At 37.3% G+C, this 16506-nt stretch overlaps 1 protein-coding gene across 2 annotated transcripts in view; it reads right to left on the reverse strand.

Moving 5' to 3' along the window:
• prkcbb (protein kinase C, beta b) overlaps nucleotides 1-16506 on the reverse strand; it is a 132213-nt gene that overhangs the window by 52226 nt on the left and 63481 nt on the right. For both annotated transcript variants that reach the window (XM_084434652.1, XM_084434651.1), the window contains exons 6-8: nucleotides 13010-13166; nucleotides 12735-12869; nucleotides 8799-8895 (exon numbers count right to left, since the gene is read on the reverse strand). In XM_084434652.1, the coding sequence (XP_084290778.1) occupies nucleotides 8799-8895; nucleotides 12735-12869; nucleotides 13010-13166 (389 nt within the window). The remainder of the gene's footprint in view (nucleotides 1-8798; nucleotides 8896-12734; nucleotides 12870-13009; nucleotides 13167-16506) is intronic.

The raw sequence follows: 16506 nt of genomic DNA on the forward strand, positions 1-16506 counted from the left end.
AATGTACTTATTTAAACGATTTATTTAAATATCTGTTTTATATAAATATTTAAATATGTATATATATGGTTTATTTGAATAATTATTTAATTGGTCTCTTTTTTAACAATTTAAATATCTAGTTTATAAATATTCGTTAACACTTTACAATAAGGTTTCATTAGTTAACTACTTTAGTTGGCATGAATTAAGAACGAACAAGACTTCTACAGCATTTATTAATTAAAATAATCTTAATTTCAACATTTACTAATACATTATTGAAATCAAAAGTTGTGTTTGTTAACATTAGTTAATGCACTGTGAACTAACATGAACAAACAATGAAAGGCTGTATTTTTACTATTAACAAAGATGAATAAACATGTAACACGTTTTGTTCATTGTTAGTTCATGTTAGTTAATACATTAACTAATGCTAACTAATGAAACATTTTATTTCGTAGTACAAACCAACTATTTATTTAAATGTGTTTTATTTTATATTTATATACTGTATATATATTTAAATATCTGTCTGCATTTAAAACAATTTTTTATAAATTTAAAAAATATAAATCTTTTTTATAAATTTGTTTAAATATCTGTTTTCTACAATGTTTAAATGTTTAGATGTTTTTTTTTATATATTTAAATATCTATTTTATATAAATATATATAAATATCTGTCTGCATTTTTTAAAAATATATTTAATTAAATATATTTATGTATTATTTGATTATTTATTTATTTAATACATTTATTTATAAATAATCGAGGACAGAACTGACAGGAAACTATAGCAGGAAACTTATTCAATGTAAGTGCCACCCTGCAACATGTTAGGGCATGTCCTCTGTCCGTCAGGCCACATTTCAGAAAAACTCACACACTGAATTACACTAAAAATAAAAATACACTAAAAAATGTTGTCTTTTTTTATTTGCTAATTTATGCAGTGCACACGCAGCTCTTAAATTACACATGCCACTAACATGATGTGATGAACAAGAGGTGACTGTAATTAAAACCATGCTGAGCTTATTTCAATTCAGACACCTTTTCAATCATTCCAAATTAATTTCCGCATGCCCCTCGCTTTCCCCATGATTCCACAGTTATTCACCAGCAGAATGAATGTGTAGGATTGCCTGGGTCCCCTCGGCCCATCCCACACGCTCCTGTCTCTCCTGCCCTCTCTCTCGCAGCCTCTTGGAGTACATTCAATTTTAATTTCCAAACTGCTGCCATATTGTGAGGCTGGCATGCAGCTCAGTCTAGCATAGAATTCCATTAACCCAGTCCCTACTGTTCAGACGCCACACTTCACACTGTCCCTGCAGACAAACACGGACCGGCTGCCCAGCACTCAGCCTCACTCACACATCTCTGCCTCTTTTTCAACCAAATAAAACGAATATCCTGTCATCATTTACTCGCCCTCGTGTTGCTCCAAACCTGTATGACTGACTTTCTTCTGTAGAACATAAAATGAGAAGTTTAGAATATTGTACTGGCTGCTCTGTTTAATACAATTACAATGAATGGGGACTGGAACCCCCCAATTTTTTTTATTTTTTTATATATTAAATATGCTTTACACACACACACACACACACACACACACACACACACACACACACACACTAAAAAATTATTCAAATGGTTTATCACAACTTTGTATCCTTTGTCAAATCAACTTACAGTGGGGAGAACAAGTATTTGATACACTGCCGGTTTTGCACGTTTTCCCACTTACAAAGCATGTAGAAGTCTATAACATTTATCATAGGTACTCTTCAACTGTGAGTGACAGAATCTAAAACAAAAATCCAGAAAATCACATTGTATGATTTTTAAGTAATTCATTTGCATCTTATTGCATGACATATGTATTTGATACATCAGAAAAGCAGAACTTAATAGTTGGTACAGAAACCTTTGTTTGCAATTACAGAGGTCAAACGTTTCCTGTAGTTTTTCACCAGGTTTGCACAAACTGCAGGAGGGATTTTGGCCCACTCCTCCATACAGACCTTCTCCAGATCCTTCAGGTTTCGGGGCTGTCGCTGGGCAGTACGGACTTTCAGCTCCCTCCAAAGATTTTCTATTGGGTTCAGGTCTGGAGACTGGCTAGGCCACTCCAGGACCTTGAGATGCTTCTTACAGAGCCACTCCTTAGTTGCCCTGGCTGTGTGTTTCGGGTCGTTGTCATGCTGGAAGACCCAGCCACGACCCATCTTCAATGCTCTAACTGAGGGAAGGAGGTTGTTGGCCAAGATCTTGCGATACATGGCCCCATCCATCCTCCCCTCAATACGGTGCAGTCGTCCTGTCCCCTTTGCAGAAAAGCATCCCCAAAGAATGATGTTTCCACCTCCATGCTTCATGGTTGGGATGGTGTTCTTGAGGTTGTACTCATCCTTCTTCTTCCTCCAAACACGGCGAGTGGAGTTTAGACCAAAAAGCTCTATTTTTGTCTCATTAGACCACATGACCTTCTCCCATTCCTCCTCTGGATCATCCAGATGGTCATTAGCAAACTTTTCAGATGGGCCTGGACATGCGCTGGCTTGAGCAGGGGGATCTTGCGTGCGCTGCAGGATTTTAATCCATGACGGCGTAGTGTGTTACTAATGGTTTTCTTTGAGACTGTGGTCCCAGCTCTCTTCAGGTCATTGACCAGGTCCTGCCGTGTAGTTCTGGGCTGATCCCTCACCTTCCTCATGATCATTGATGCCCCACGAGGTGAGATCTCGCATGGTGCCCCAGACTGAGGGAGATTGACCGTCATCTTGAACTTCTTCCATTTTCTAATAACTGCGCCAACAGTTGTTGCCTTCTCACCAAGCTGCTTGCCTATTGTCCTGTAGCCCATTCCAGCCTTGTGCAGGTCTACAATTTTATCCCTGATGTCCTTACACAGCTCTCTGGTCTTGTCCATTGTGGAGAGGTTGGAGTCTGTTTGATTGAGTGTGTGGACAGGTGTCTTTTATACAGGTAACGAGTTCAAACAGGTGCAGTTAATACAGGTAATGAGTGGAGAACAGGAGGGCTTCTTAAAGAAAAACTAACAGGTCTGTGAGAGCCGGAATTCTTACTGGTTGGTAGGTGATCAAATATTTATGTCATGCAATAAAATGCAAACTAATTATTTAAAAATCATACAATGTGATTTTCTGGATTTTTGTTTTAGATTCCGTCACTCACAGTTGAAATGTACCTATGATAAAAATTACAGACCTCTACATGCTTTGTAAGTGGAAAAACCTGCAAAATCGGCAGTGTATCAAATACTTGTTCTCCCCACTGTAGATAATGAATGTGGTTCAGATAACATATTTTGAGTTTCTATTTTTTAAACCAATCTCCTTCATTATATGAACTGACATTTTTTAAGGCAACCAGGTAACTTTTTAAACAGTTAAACCAACAATATTTTTTTACAGTATAAAATACTGCAAAATAATAATAAATAATATGTATATAATATATATATATATATATATAGACACACACACTATTTGGATATTTATTTATTTAAATACATGTTTTATTTATTTTTATTAATTCATTCGACAGAAAACGATAAAGGGGATGTTATCTGCAAATTATTGCTCTGCTCTTTGGGTTCATCTGGAAACGTTACAGTTAACAGCTCATTGGAGGAGGAGATGATGACTGTCAGTGAATGACATGTCGTATATACCACTTTTATGATCCGTTTACAATGCGTTTGCATCCTTTTTAAAGATTAAAGGTTCCAGAGCCCATTCATTGTAATTGCCTGGAAAATACCATGCAGCACATTCTTTCATTCCACAAGGGGGAAAAAAGAATACATGTTCGTATTAATATGACGGTGAGTAAATTTTCCCCATCTCTCACTGGTTCGGTAGGTCTGATCTGTAGATCTGTGGGTAGGGACATGTGACCTCTGGGGAAAAGCCATTTGAGAAGCTCTCTCTCTCAGCCAAAACCACGAGTTGAGTGGCGCCATTGATCTCTGCTAACACACACACCATACATGCACACAGAAAACGCTCTCCACCTCCTCCACCTCCTCCTCCATCGATTGCTGGGCGTGAACGAGCGATTAGCTCTGTATCCAGCCATCACTGGACTAAGGCAGTGTTTCTTTCTTTTGCAAAAGCAAACATCTCAGCCATATTCTGTGCAGCAGTAAAACCCATCCACACACACTCACACAGACAAGCAGCAACAAACGCTCTGCCCGACGACCCAGTGACGACAACTTTCATTTGTCTGATCCAGAATGGACAGGATGGATGCAAGAAAGGAGGAAAGAGAGAATGGGAAGGGAGGGATAAAAACGAAAAGGAGACAAATGCTAATGTGGGTAGATTTCCACTGAGCTGAATGCGTCGCTTTCACCGTGCTTCACTGCACACAAATACAGTCATTTCTGCGCAGCAGTGTGGAGGGTAGAGTGAGAAAGAAAAAAAGAAAAAAGAAAAAGTCATTTGTTCATAGTGGTGAGATGTGGAGGGAGGTGGCCTGACATGTCAAATTACAGGTGAATAAAAGTTGAGGAGATGCTATCAACAGGATAGCGGCTATTAGGCGAGACGACTTAACAGTTCTGATTACACCTCTGACACACACACACACACACACACACACACACACACACATATAAACAGAAATGCACACATCCACAAAAGATATCATCGTACAGAAGTACTAGCGTTTCCATACAGGGATGAAAGGCTTGGGGAAGACTTCACCAAAATTAGCAATGCTAACGTGCCAGCTCAGCTGTTTTCAAAATACTTATTTATCACTCAGCAGTATTCTCAGAAGACCCTATTTGGGATTCAACATCTTTTTTTTTTGTAGCGAAAAAAAGTTTAGTTAATTATTCCTGCTTTTTATTTTTTAATTAGTGACGAAATTACTGATTAAAATTACTGATTAAATTTATGGTTACATTTTTTTATTTAATTGACCTGAAAATGAATCAAATGAAAAATTAAAGTGATTTGCTTCCCAGATCACTTTAAAAGAAGATTTATTTATTGGTGATATTGGTGAACGGAAAATGAATTATATCTACTAAGTACTAAGTATATTTACTATAAATATACCACACTTTTTTTTCACAAAGCCATAAAAAAATACTGACTGTGCAAAATAAAGTGCAAATAATTAAACATAATAAACATTTTTTTTTAGTTCCTAGTGTTCTTAGTATTTAGTGTACATTTACACTGTCCTAAAAAGTTTGGACACCCCCTATAAGTTTTAAAGTGGGGTTTTGGATAATATGAGCATAAATTCTTATACTCTTGGTGTCAATTAATTAAAGTGACTTGCAATTATCACTGAATACCAGAAATAAAGATTTTCATTTTGATTACATAGCATAACATAACATAACATGGAAATCACTCTGGTATTTTTCTGTTCTAAAGACAATCATTTTTTATTTAATAAAATGTGTTTTCATAGTTTGTCCCTTATCAATGCAAAATCATCACAAAATAATAGAGGATTTATATGCTGATGCTGATCCAAAATCGAACACGCTGGTAACCTTAATCTGTTTGTCCTAATAAATCAATTAAAATAAATGATCTAACATTTAATATATAGTCCCTAAAGCAGCTTAGTTAGTGACTTTTTGTGTAGTAACTTTACTAACAGAGTGCTTATACTTAAATTAAGAAGTGTGCAGCTTGGCAAAGTACAGCTTTAAAGTAAGTAATTAGTCTTAAGAGTTTTTTATTTTTTAATAATGCAATGGATTCAGATAAAAAAAAGAAAAAAAAGAACGTCACGCTATTGATCCCTGGGCAATTTAAGTTAATAGGAACATTCGTATCCATATAAAACAGGAGTTGATCCAAAATGAGTGTGAGATAATGAGTCATTTCCCTGTCTCTGTTTTCATGCTGAGCCAAATCTGGCTATAACTCACGACGCGGGAACAAAAGTTGACGTGAGGCTACAGCTCTGAGCGTTGAGAGATGTGGGTGTTCTGGTCCTACAGCACAGGAACAGGAGTGACCGTCTCTGTGTTACTGACACGGATCCTGAGGGAGGCCTGCCGGTCAGTCTGTGTGCGTGTGTGTGTGTGTGTGTGTGTGTGTGTGTGACGGGGCTGCTGGCAGGTAGCCTGATACAGACCGGGCCTTAATGAGCTCAATATGAGCACCAACAGGCCAATCCTTCATCTGCCCCCTCCACCTTTCAGCAGAGACCTGCCCTGACCGCAAACACCCTATAGACATAAACTGACTCGCTAGCCGTTTCTACATCTCCCATCCTGATGCCCTCAAATAGAGCCTAAGCATTTCCTCCTCACAACCATTCACAGTCTTGAAGCATGCTGGGAATGCAGGGTCATTTATTCTCAGCCAGCAACAGTCGAACAACATAGATCTGAACAAGACACCAGATGTGATGCTAATCTATGACAGAATTGCTCTAAAGCTAGTGAGCCTACAGAGCCATCACAGACAACACAAAGCCTGCTCCATAATTCCAAAACAACTTCATTATGCTGCCTTCTAAAAAAAAATGTGCATAAATAATTATTAATTATTATTATAAATGTTATTACTATTATGATTATTGTCATTATGATTATTATTACTATTGTTGTTATTATGGAATATAATCAGTAAGTTACTAAAAAATAAGAGTGTTAATTTGTCTATATAGACAGTAGGACATGATGCTACAAGCAGTCTGTTCATATCATTTAAAATAGTTTCTATTATAATTATAATAATCATAATCATCATCTTCAACTTTATAACCATCATCTTCTTTGCCATATAAACTGTAAATAATAATAATAAATGTTTTCAATATGTAAAAATAAATAAATTGTTATTATTATTATTTCGTAAAAATTTAACCATTAAGTTACTAAAAGAGTGTTAACATTTGTCAACATAGACAGTAGGAAGTGAAGCAACTAGGTTTCGAAATTAGTAAGTCTAAGTTCCAATTTATACAATAATAATAAAAATTATAATAACGATAATAAGTATTATTATTATTTGCAATATGTAAAAACAAATAAATTATTATTAAATGTTATTAATATTTTTGCATGAATGTAATGATGTTACTAAAAATAAGAGTTTGTTCAAACTATTCTATGGCCTTTCCCAAATTGCACACTTCATATGCACTTACGGTCTTGTGAATTACAATGGCCGCAACGTGATTTTGAAGTCCACAAGACCATAGGGTGCCCCTTTTGACATTTTAGGTTACTGAGGGGTGCTCGCAAACAGTCAATATGCGCCCTCGAAGCACACTTTTGCCAACCAAGCTGTTATTCCACAGCAGACTTCAACCTGACAGTCAAAGCGGCGTTGCGTCATGAAAGTGTGGACTCAGAGGAAGACCGCGAGTGTTTAGGCTGCCATTTGGGTGGACGGGTCTATATAGACAGTGGGATGTGAGGCTACTAGGTTTTGAAATGAGTAAGTCTGAAGCTATATAAATTCCAATGTATAAAATGATAAGATGCTGGTCAGTAGGTTTTGAAATGAATCAACGTACCTCACCATCTCAGAGTACAAAAGGAGAGAGACAAAAAAGATAAAGAGAGAGGGGGGAAAAAAGACTTAAACAGTTGTGTTTTTTCCTCCATGATGTGTGAAATGCCAGCCATCAGGTGAGCGACAGATTGACCATTTCTCACATTTTGCATTATGCATCACACCACTGAAGGAAAACTGCCAGCTCAGACACACATGCTCAGCCACACACACACACACACACACACACACACACACACACACACACACACACACACGCTAAACCTCACATTGGGCTGTTCATAAATAATACCATCATGCACTGCGTCCACAGCTGGGTCTGCTCGCGGGACTGTCTGAATTATGCAGAGACCTGCACAGCCTTTGCCCCTTCTCAAACACACACACACAAACGGCACAGACATCACACACATACAACATGGATGCCACACGCATCACATGCACGCACCAATAGACACAAACCAACTGTCGAAACCATTTTCACCTATCAACTTAGTGGGAAACATGTCTGAACTACTAACTACTGTATGCTCTCAAAAGATGGAGGAAACCAGAGGAAAGGGGACTTTAAAAATGTACCCGAATCAGTCTGTGGAGAAAAAAAGCCCATGGATCAGGAGCTTCGTGCAGGTACCTCTCAGTCAGCTCCATTCTGTATTCAAATTGGGACATGCGGAGCAGAATGCAGGTTGACATGAGTGTGATTACTTTGGGAGGAAGCTGGGATTTGCCAATGTGTTATTTGTGCCAGATTTGTCAGTGAGTGATATATGCTTCATGCACAAAGACCTCTCTCTCTCTCACCTGCTTGCACCTAGTTCGGAGTGTCAAAATCAACATAAAATCAAAACTGGCCCTATTTACCTTCTTTTTTTCATTCCTGGTCTTATTAGGCATCATTCCAGCATATGTTATTCCAATAAAAATGTTTGTCTTCACAATCTTATGCCAAAATATAATGTATCTAAACAACTTTTTTCCTCTTACTTTTTCAAGCCCTCCTCCAACCATCTGACTCCATTCAGTTAAATATATATATATTTTTTCATAATTCAATAAACACGCAATTAATAAAATCAAGTCCCACTCTACATTTATTTCTTTTCAAGTTATATCGAATTATGATTAGAAAATGAGTTCTGTGAAATTTCAGGTTGACTTTAAACCAATGAAGAATGGAGAATATTCTACTACCCCCATCCCTCCCATATTGATCCACGCACACACACTCTGGCACAGTCCAAAAAAAGCAGGTGAACCCATACACACATGCTCACCTCAAACTTCTGCCGGAATTCCTCATTGCCTTCTTCTCCCTCGGCCGGGACAGGTACGTTGAAGTACTCGCCCTCTTCCTGACTGAGCAGCTTAAACCTGCATGTTTGTGTGTGTGCATGTGTTTGACAGACAGAAAATAAGGCACATTTAGATGAGTGCAGGATTTCTGCAGTATCACATATGGTTCAGTAACAGACATTAAATCCTCCTCTGATAATGGCTCCATCTGGCCGCTATAGGAATTGGGTACTGCTCGCGCGCTTCCTGAAACGGCACATTTTGCGAAATTACCTCAGCTCATTTAAACCATTCATACGCTTACAGTTTCCCTCTCAGCGGGGACGACCTTGACTATGATCAAGTGTGGAGAGGAATCCAACCGGTTTGAGTTGCCCCCAAACAGCTTTCAAACGTCTGAGGGACAGCGTGATACCCCGTCTCATATTCAGCTCTTCTAACATCTGTGCTCCCAGATAGCAGAAAATCAGCTTCCTGTTTAACGGTGTGAGGTGACCATTGCTGGGTTTTGCTACTGATGTGATAGGAGGCCCTGTGTTCGTCTTGCCTCTGGTGTGCGCGGGTGTGTGTGTGTTGTGTTTATGACTGGAGATGAGTCATGACTGCAGTGCTCTCCCACTACACTTCTTCCTTCCACATCTAGACCTCCAGAGGCTTTAATGTGTATGAGCGTCTTCGTCACATTCATAGAAATAGGAAAGAGCATGAGAATGGCAGTTAGCATGAAATGACGTGGATAATTTTTCTTATAGGTCAAGTAATGTAATACATGAATATATTAATTTACTTATTATATATTTATGTTACACTACAATTTTTTAAACGTTTTTAACTTCAGCAAACCAAAGGCTGCATTTATTTGATCAAACTTATAGTAAACAGTATATATTGTGAAATATTGCAACTTAAAAAAACTATTTTATATTAACATTTTAAAATGTAATTTATTCTTGTGATGTCATAGCTGAATTTTCTGCATCATTACTCCAGTCTTCAGTGTCACATGATCCTTCAGAAATCATTCTAATATGATGATTTACTGCTAAATAAACATTTATTATTATTATCAATGTTGAAAACAGTTTTTTTTTGTTTTGTTTTTTTAGATACTATGATTCAAATGTCTTTTCTGTTACTTTTGATCAATTTAATTAATTTGCATTCTGGGAAGGTTTTATGCATCTTTGGTACTGAGACACCAGTTTTACTGTTTCCAAGTTATACATTATCTTTTAATATTAATGTTATATAATTTTATCCTGAGAACAGGTGTGAATACAGCTGAAATGCCAACGATTTAATATGAAGATGCAATTGGAAATAAAATGTATCAAACGTATTTAAACAATTAATGTTATCAATAGCTCATTGATTAGCTATTTATCTACATAAAGGTTTGAATATAATATAATATAATATAATATAGAAAAAAACATTACTGAATGCACCTTTACAATTTTTGCATTTGGCCAATTTCATAATGCTTTTAGTGAATAAAATGTTACCATAATTCAATTTATTGTGCAAAATGTACAATATACAAGTACTGTTTTATCTGACACTGTAGTGTTGCAAGTGATTGGACAATCGAAACCATTTTTTTAAAATATCCTGTAAAAACAAAACAAAAAAACAACTATCCCTGTTCTCATACTCCGTCCACTAGCAAATATGAATGAGTGTTGCGTCGAGACAGTGACAGCTCTGACAAAGAGATTGTGATCATGTGGATCTGTCCTGACCGAAGGTAAACTGGGGAGCAGAAACGTCAACTCTAATCTGACACTCTGTGCTTTGCTGTCAGGTGGCAGGAAGCAGCCATCGAAGTCACATAGAGCCTCATTACTGCTCTGAAACGGCCTTACAAAACACATACACGCATCTCATCAAACCATCCAGTAAAAGTCACATCTGGAAAGCAAAACAAAGGGTGCATCTCAATCAGCTCCCTAGTTCAGTAGTCAGGGCACTGATCAGGAAGTCAGCCATTTTAAGGGATATCTCAATTGCAAAATCAGACATTCACTCCCAAGAAGTCCCACAATGCACTGTGAAAACCATCCTCACAATGTTCCCTTACTGGAAGTTCTGAAGCACGGAGCATAAATCACATGACATGGGCCAACTCACTGCACATAATGATATCCAATAGACTTTTTTTTTTTTTAAGCATAAACATACATTGCTGAGCAGGTAATGAACATAATCTAGCAAACATTTACAATTGTTTTATGGCTGAAATGTTGCACGTATATGTAACAAGCATTTATCAAGCAAGTATTTATCATAATGTACTTTAACATTAAAATAATTTTTTGGAAAGATGTCAGTTCTGCTGTAAATACCAGTAGTGACGTTGTACAATGAGGACGTTGCCATGTCGTCAGAAATAGAGTCATCAGTGTCCCAATGTGTAGTGAGCCAGCGTCCTTACTGTCCTTACCAGTGTCTGAATTCATGTACACGATATACTGATTCACGACCTAGGAAGCTAAAGAGCTGATTGAGACACACCGACAGAGAGAGGAGACACTAAAAAAAGGGAAACAAAAACATAAAACTAGTCAACCTCACTAATCGATCACTTGGTTTTGTTTACCATTGGGACCAAACCCTACTGGTCAATAAATTGAAGTTCTAAATCTGTCTTTCAAACATTCTATTAAAGTGGACATTCTTTTTTTTTTTTTTTTTTTTTTTTACATGTTTTACATTGTTGCAACACCTGTCAGTGACGCTCTGTTTAGTTCCTGTCTTTATGAATCCCCCCCTCCGAAAAGCGCAGTGTGTTGTGATCGGTCAAACGCTTTGAGCGTGTTTCGGAAATATCACCCTCCTTACCATAACCGCGAGTTTCAACACGCTAACTCAACTCTATCAGGCCTCGTCCCCTTTATATTATGGTATATTGATATTATACAGAGATCATACTATCCTTACTAATAGTGATATTAAACACATTTTAGGCTTAATATGAAGAAATGTGCATTGTGCAATAAAGAAGTACAGTACAGAGTACTGTACAGAAGTAAATTTTTATATCAGTAAGTCTCAAGTGATATGTCAGTAAATTTGTTAATGGATTTGTAGCATACTTAGTATGAAATAAATATATTTAAAATACATTTTGGTAAAGATTTTTCACTAGGGTATATATATATATATATATATATATATGTGTGTGTGTGTGTGTGTGTGTGTGTGTGTGTTTAGTACTGTACAATGACAAATAAAAGGTCCCTTTTAAAGGGTTATAATCGTGTGTCCCTGGCTTTTAAGAGTTTGAAAATTAATTTTAATTAATATAAAAATTAATATATTTTTAATGTAATCTTAATGTTTACACAACCTTTACACGTAATGATATCCCTTGATTGTGGAACATTATCTGTTAGGTGAGAAAGAACTACTAGATACTTCAGTCTCTAGATACTTGTACTGACTAGACAATATAGGCTACAGTACAAGAAAAAAAGACTGACAGAGAGAAAACGTGAAGCAGAGAGCAAAGATTTAATGTGGATCTGACCTTTGTCATTTCACTCAATTCTGTCACATTACCTGCACATTTAAGTGTTCACAGGGGCTCATGCAGATTCAAAAATTTCATGCAGACACGCCAGGCATTTAAAGGTGTTCGAGCAGGGACGGGAATGTGTGTGAGCGGAAAACAGGAGTGGAGAGCTCTTAGATGAAGAGCTGAGGACTTCTGAAAGAGCAAGAGTCTTCAAATCCAGAGGAGATGACTGAACCAGTTAGATGTGTATGGACTGTCGCACGTCTGTGAATTCCCGTGATTTCCAATGCGGTTTAGCTGACGTAAACTTTTTAATATTACTGTGTACACAATCTATTTGCCCCTCTGGGACTTCCTCATTTTCACAGATGTATATGTGTGTGTCAGCAGGCTTTCTCACCATCCGTTCACTCCTTGCTTCTGAAGCTCCGAGATGCCGAAAGACAGAGAGCCCATAAAGTCGTTCCGGCTGGTCAAGTCCCAGTCCCAGATCTCCACAGACAGCCTGCGGTCCTTGTCAGACTCCTTCAGATTACTGTAAGACACAGAGCGCAGGAGGGAGGAGGACAGAGACGACGAGAGACGGAGACAAAGAAATCAAGCTGAACATTTGATTTTGCATTTCCCAGACAAACAAATGACTGATCTTTTGGCTGTGCCACTAAGCTTCCTTACAACGTGAAGGTCTCGTTCCATGTGGGGTTCAGGCAGCACTTGATGGTCTTGGTCTTCTGTTTGCTCTCACTCTTGGGGTCAGGGATGAGTTTTAGCTTGACATAGGGGTCAGAGAGGCCATTCGGGTCCATGGGCACCAGGTTCTTCGCTTCTTTAACTGTAATGTAGAAATACAGGATACTGTATATCACAGACACATAAGGACCTAAAGACCAAGATTTCAGTAGTTTAACATTTGTTAGTGTGCAATCAATGCAGAGCAAAATCTTTATGTTAAATCAAGAGTTATTAAAGTTTGTGTCAGTTACGTTGCAACTTTCTGTTGGAGTTTTGATCAATAAATATCTTAAGCAGTTAATGTTTTTTCAGTCCAGCAGAACTGACATAAAAATGCATTATTTATAATGCAAAGTTATCTTCCTGCCTTCCAGTACTGTTCAGGTCCAGGTTAAAGTAGCGTTTCATTTGTTGGACAAACTGAAAAACTGGAGCATTCTCTGAAAGAGTCACTGTGGAGTCTGAAGAAGGCATCGTGTTTGTAAAAAAACTGATTTAATGATGCATCTTGTTCATTAACAAGGATCTGCTGACCGATTAAACGAGATGTTGTTCATTCAAGCCAAAATGTGAGTCAATCTCACAATTAAAATCATGTAAGGATGTTACTGAAACTCCTAACTCATTTTATTATTGTCGCTTTTTTTGTCTACAGCTTGATAAAAGTAATGCCGAGCAGTTGACAAAATGGAAGACAAATGATACGCTATCATTCAAAAGATAAAAAAAATTAAATAATATTTTTATTCAGTAAGGATTAGGAGTGTGATGAGACAGTTAGCTCACGAGACGAGACACGAGATTGAGTTCACGAGAACGAATCCTCAATGACAAAATACATGACTGGAAAAATAGTCTGCAGGTGCGTTTGAAATGTTTGAACTAATCATCTTGCAATTAATGTCATTTCAGTTCTACTTTCTGAGTATGAATTATCATATGCAGTAAAAGACAACAATACTCAAGCACTGTAAAAGGCTTTGCCACAAACTCAACTGATTGGCTTCTCTCTTGTAAGATTACTGTACATGATTTATGAGCTTCTACAACTTCTGACCTCCTAACTGAACTCCTTTCCACAAATTGATCATATAAATAAAAACAGTATAAGTAAAAATGAATAACAGTTTTCTCTCAGTCTTATTAAGTGCAACCATAATCAAAGTACTCTCTCCATATTCAAAGTGCAAATAGAGACCACATTTTTCTTCAAGCATGAAACAGGGCTAAGAGATTGGTACAACTACACAGCACAGCCTAAAATAGCTTTCATATTGGGAGATATCTGCATGCATCATGGAGCCGCTTTCAAAATGAAGGGTATTGAAATCGCGTTTAAATGCGCACATTTTGCTTTTGCTTTCGTGATCGCACGTACTCTGTGAATAGGGAGTGGCGATGCTGAGTGCGCATTCTACAAGATAAGACATATGTAAGACGCTTAGGCTCTGTTGTGCAACGGATCCTCCGCCATGGTCTCGTCAGTCATCTCATCACTTACTCTCGTCACGTGATCAGCGAACTCTACGTACGACTCTGCAGCTCGTCTTGGATGAGCTGGATGGAATTGAAGCGACCATTATCCAATTGAATTAAATGGCTTTTATTTCTATAAAAAGCAAAACGACAGTGGAGGCGTAATGTAAACGTAGCATAGCAGTGCCATATTCTATCCTAACTTCACTCTCATACTCCGTCATGGCAATAACACGGGACAGATCTCGTGGCACGAGGTCTCGTCACACCCCTAGTAAGGGGGTTAAATTGATAAAAAAAATGACAGTAAAGACTTTGTATTGTTATGTAAAAATTCTATTTTAAATTAATAAATTTTTAACCTTCTATTCATAAAGGAATCTTGAAAAAAAATGGTTTCCTCAAAACTAATAGGCAGTGCAACATTGATAATAATAAGAAATGTTTCTTTAGCATCAAATCATATTAGAATGATTTCTGAAAGATCATGTGACACTAAAGACTGGAGTAATGATGCTGAAAATTCAGCTTTGCCATCAAAGTAATAAATTACACTTTAAAAGAAAAACAGTTATTTTAAATTGTAATAATATTTCATAATATTACTGTATTTACTGTATTTTTGATCAATTAATGTAGCCTTAGTGAGCAGAAGAAACTTCTTTCAAAACCATTTAAGAAATATTACCGACTCTAACTTTTGAACGGATAGTATAGATCTGCTTTGTTTGTGGGAAAATGCTTCTTTCCGGAGACTCTTAGTAGATTTACCAAGTAAGTGTTACTCAATCAAGTGAACAATTCAATGACTCACTCATAACACACAAAGAGTAAATTGTCGGCAGCTCCTGACGAATAATGAAACGTGCAGAAAAAATCCCTAAACTAATGAAATAAAATGAAATATACTTTATTGTCCCTGATAGGGAAATTTGTCACGGACTCAATCGCCAGCATTTCGACAGAACCTGGTACATTAAAAATTACACAAAATATTCATACACACCATACACGTACACATAAGAATAATCAGTGAATTAATCTTTTTAGTGAGCCAGCTCAAAAGATTCAAGTCACTAGAAAAATAAATACATAGGATAATATAAGACAACACAATAAATATCAATATATATTTCCCTTCTCAAGTAATTTAATCATGTTTTAAGGATATCTATATTTCTACTAGAAAACAAAAAGATACTGAATAAAAAAACGTTCAGTGTAGGATGTCAAGCATCTGATAAAAGCTTGTGAACCCTTTACCCCTCAAGAGCACTAACTACAGACCCCAGATGTGAGCGAATAGCTGTCAGTCATTTATTCTTGTGTCTCATGAGCCCTCTCAGAGCCATATGGGGCTACGAATGCACACAGACTATCCCAGTAATTGGGGTTGACCTCAGCACTTGACCAGTACAACAATTAATGCAGGAGGCTGCTGTGGCCATGAGATTTGTGGCTAGTGTAATTTCCATAATGAGTGGTGTGTGAAGGTAGGCTTAGCTGTTCATTAAGACAGCGGCGTACTGCAGCACGGATACAGGAAGAGAGATGAGTTTCAGCGTGAACTGTCGTGCTCACAGAGCAGGGTTTATTTTGCCAGCTAATAAATGCTACACACACACACACAACATGTTCGTTCGGAAAGCCCTCCACACGGGGAGATTAAAGCAAGCGGGATCACTGACCATGTAAGAATATTTGCATGAAGATATCAAAAGCTTTGACCTACAAGATACGCTCAGTTTTGTGGCTCAGAGATGTAGGAAACTCGATGTTTTTTTACTCAGTAAAAAAATACTCATTAACATTGTAGCAAATAACACAGTTGATATTTTAACAGGCAAAGATGCAAAAGGCTGTAGGATTATAATTAATGCTTCTGCAAATAATTAAGCAGCACTGCTCCCTCTAGGTGAAAAACAGCACTGCAATTCTCGAACTGCAAATGGTCGATTTAGTCG

This window comes from Rutilus rutilus (genome assembly GCF_951802725.1).
Source record: "Rutilus rutilus genome assembly, chromosome: 1".
In the NCBI taxonomy this organism is placed as follows: Eukaryota; Metazoa; Chordata; class Actinopteri; order Cypriniformes; family Leuciscidae; genus Rutilus; species Rutilus rutilus.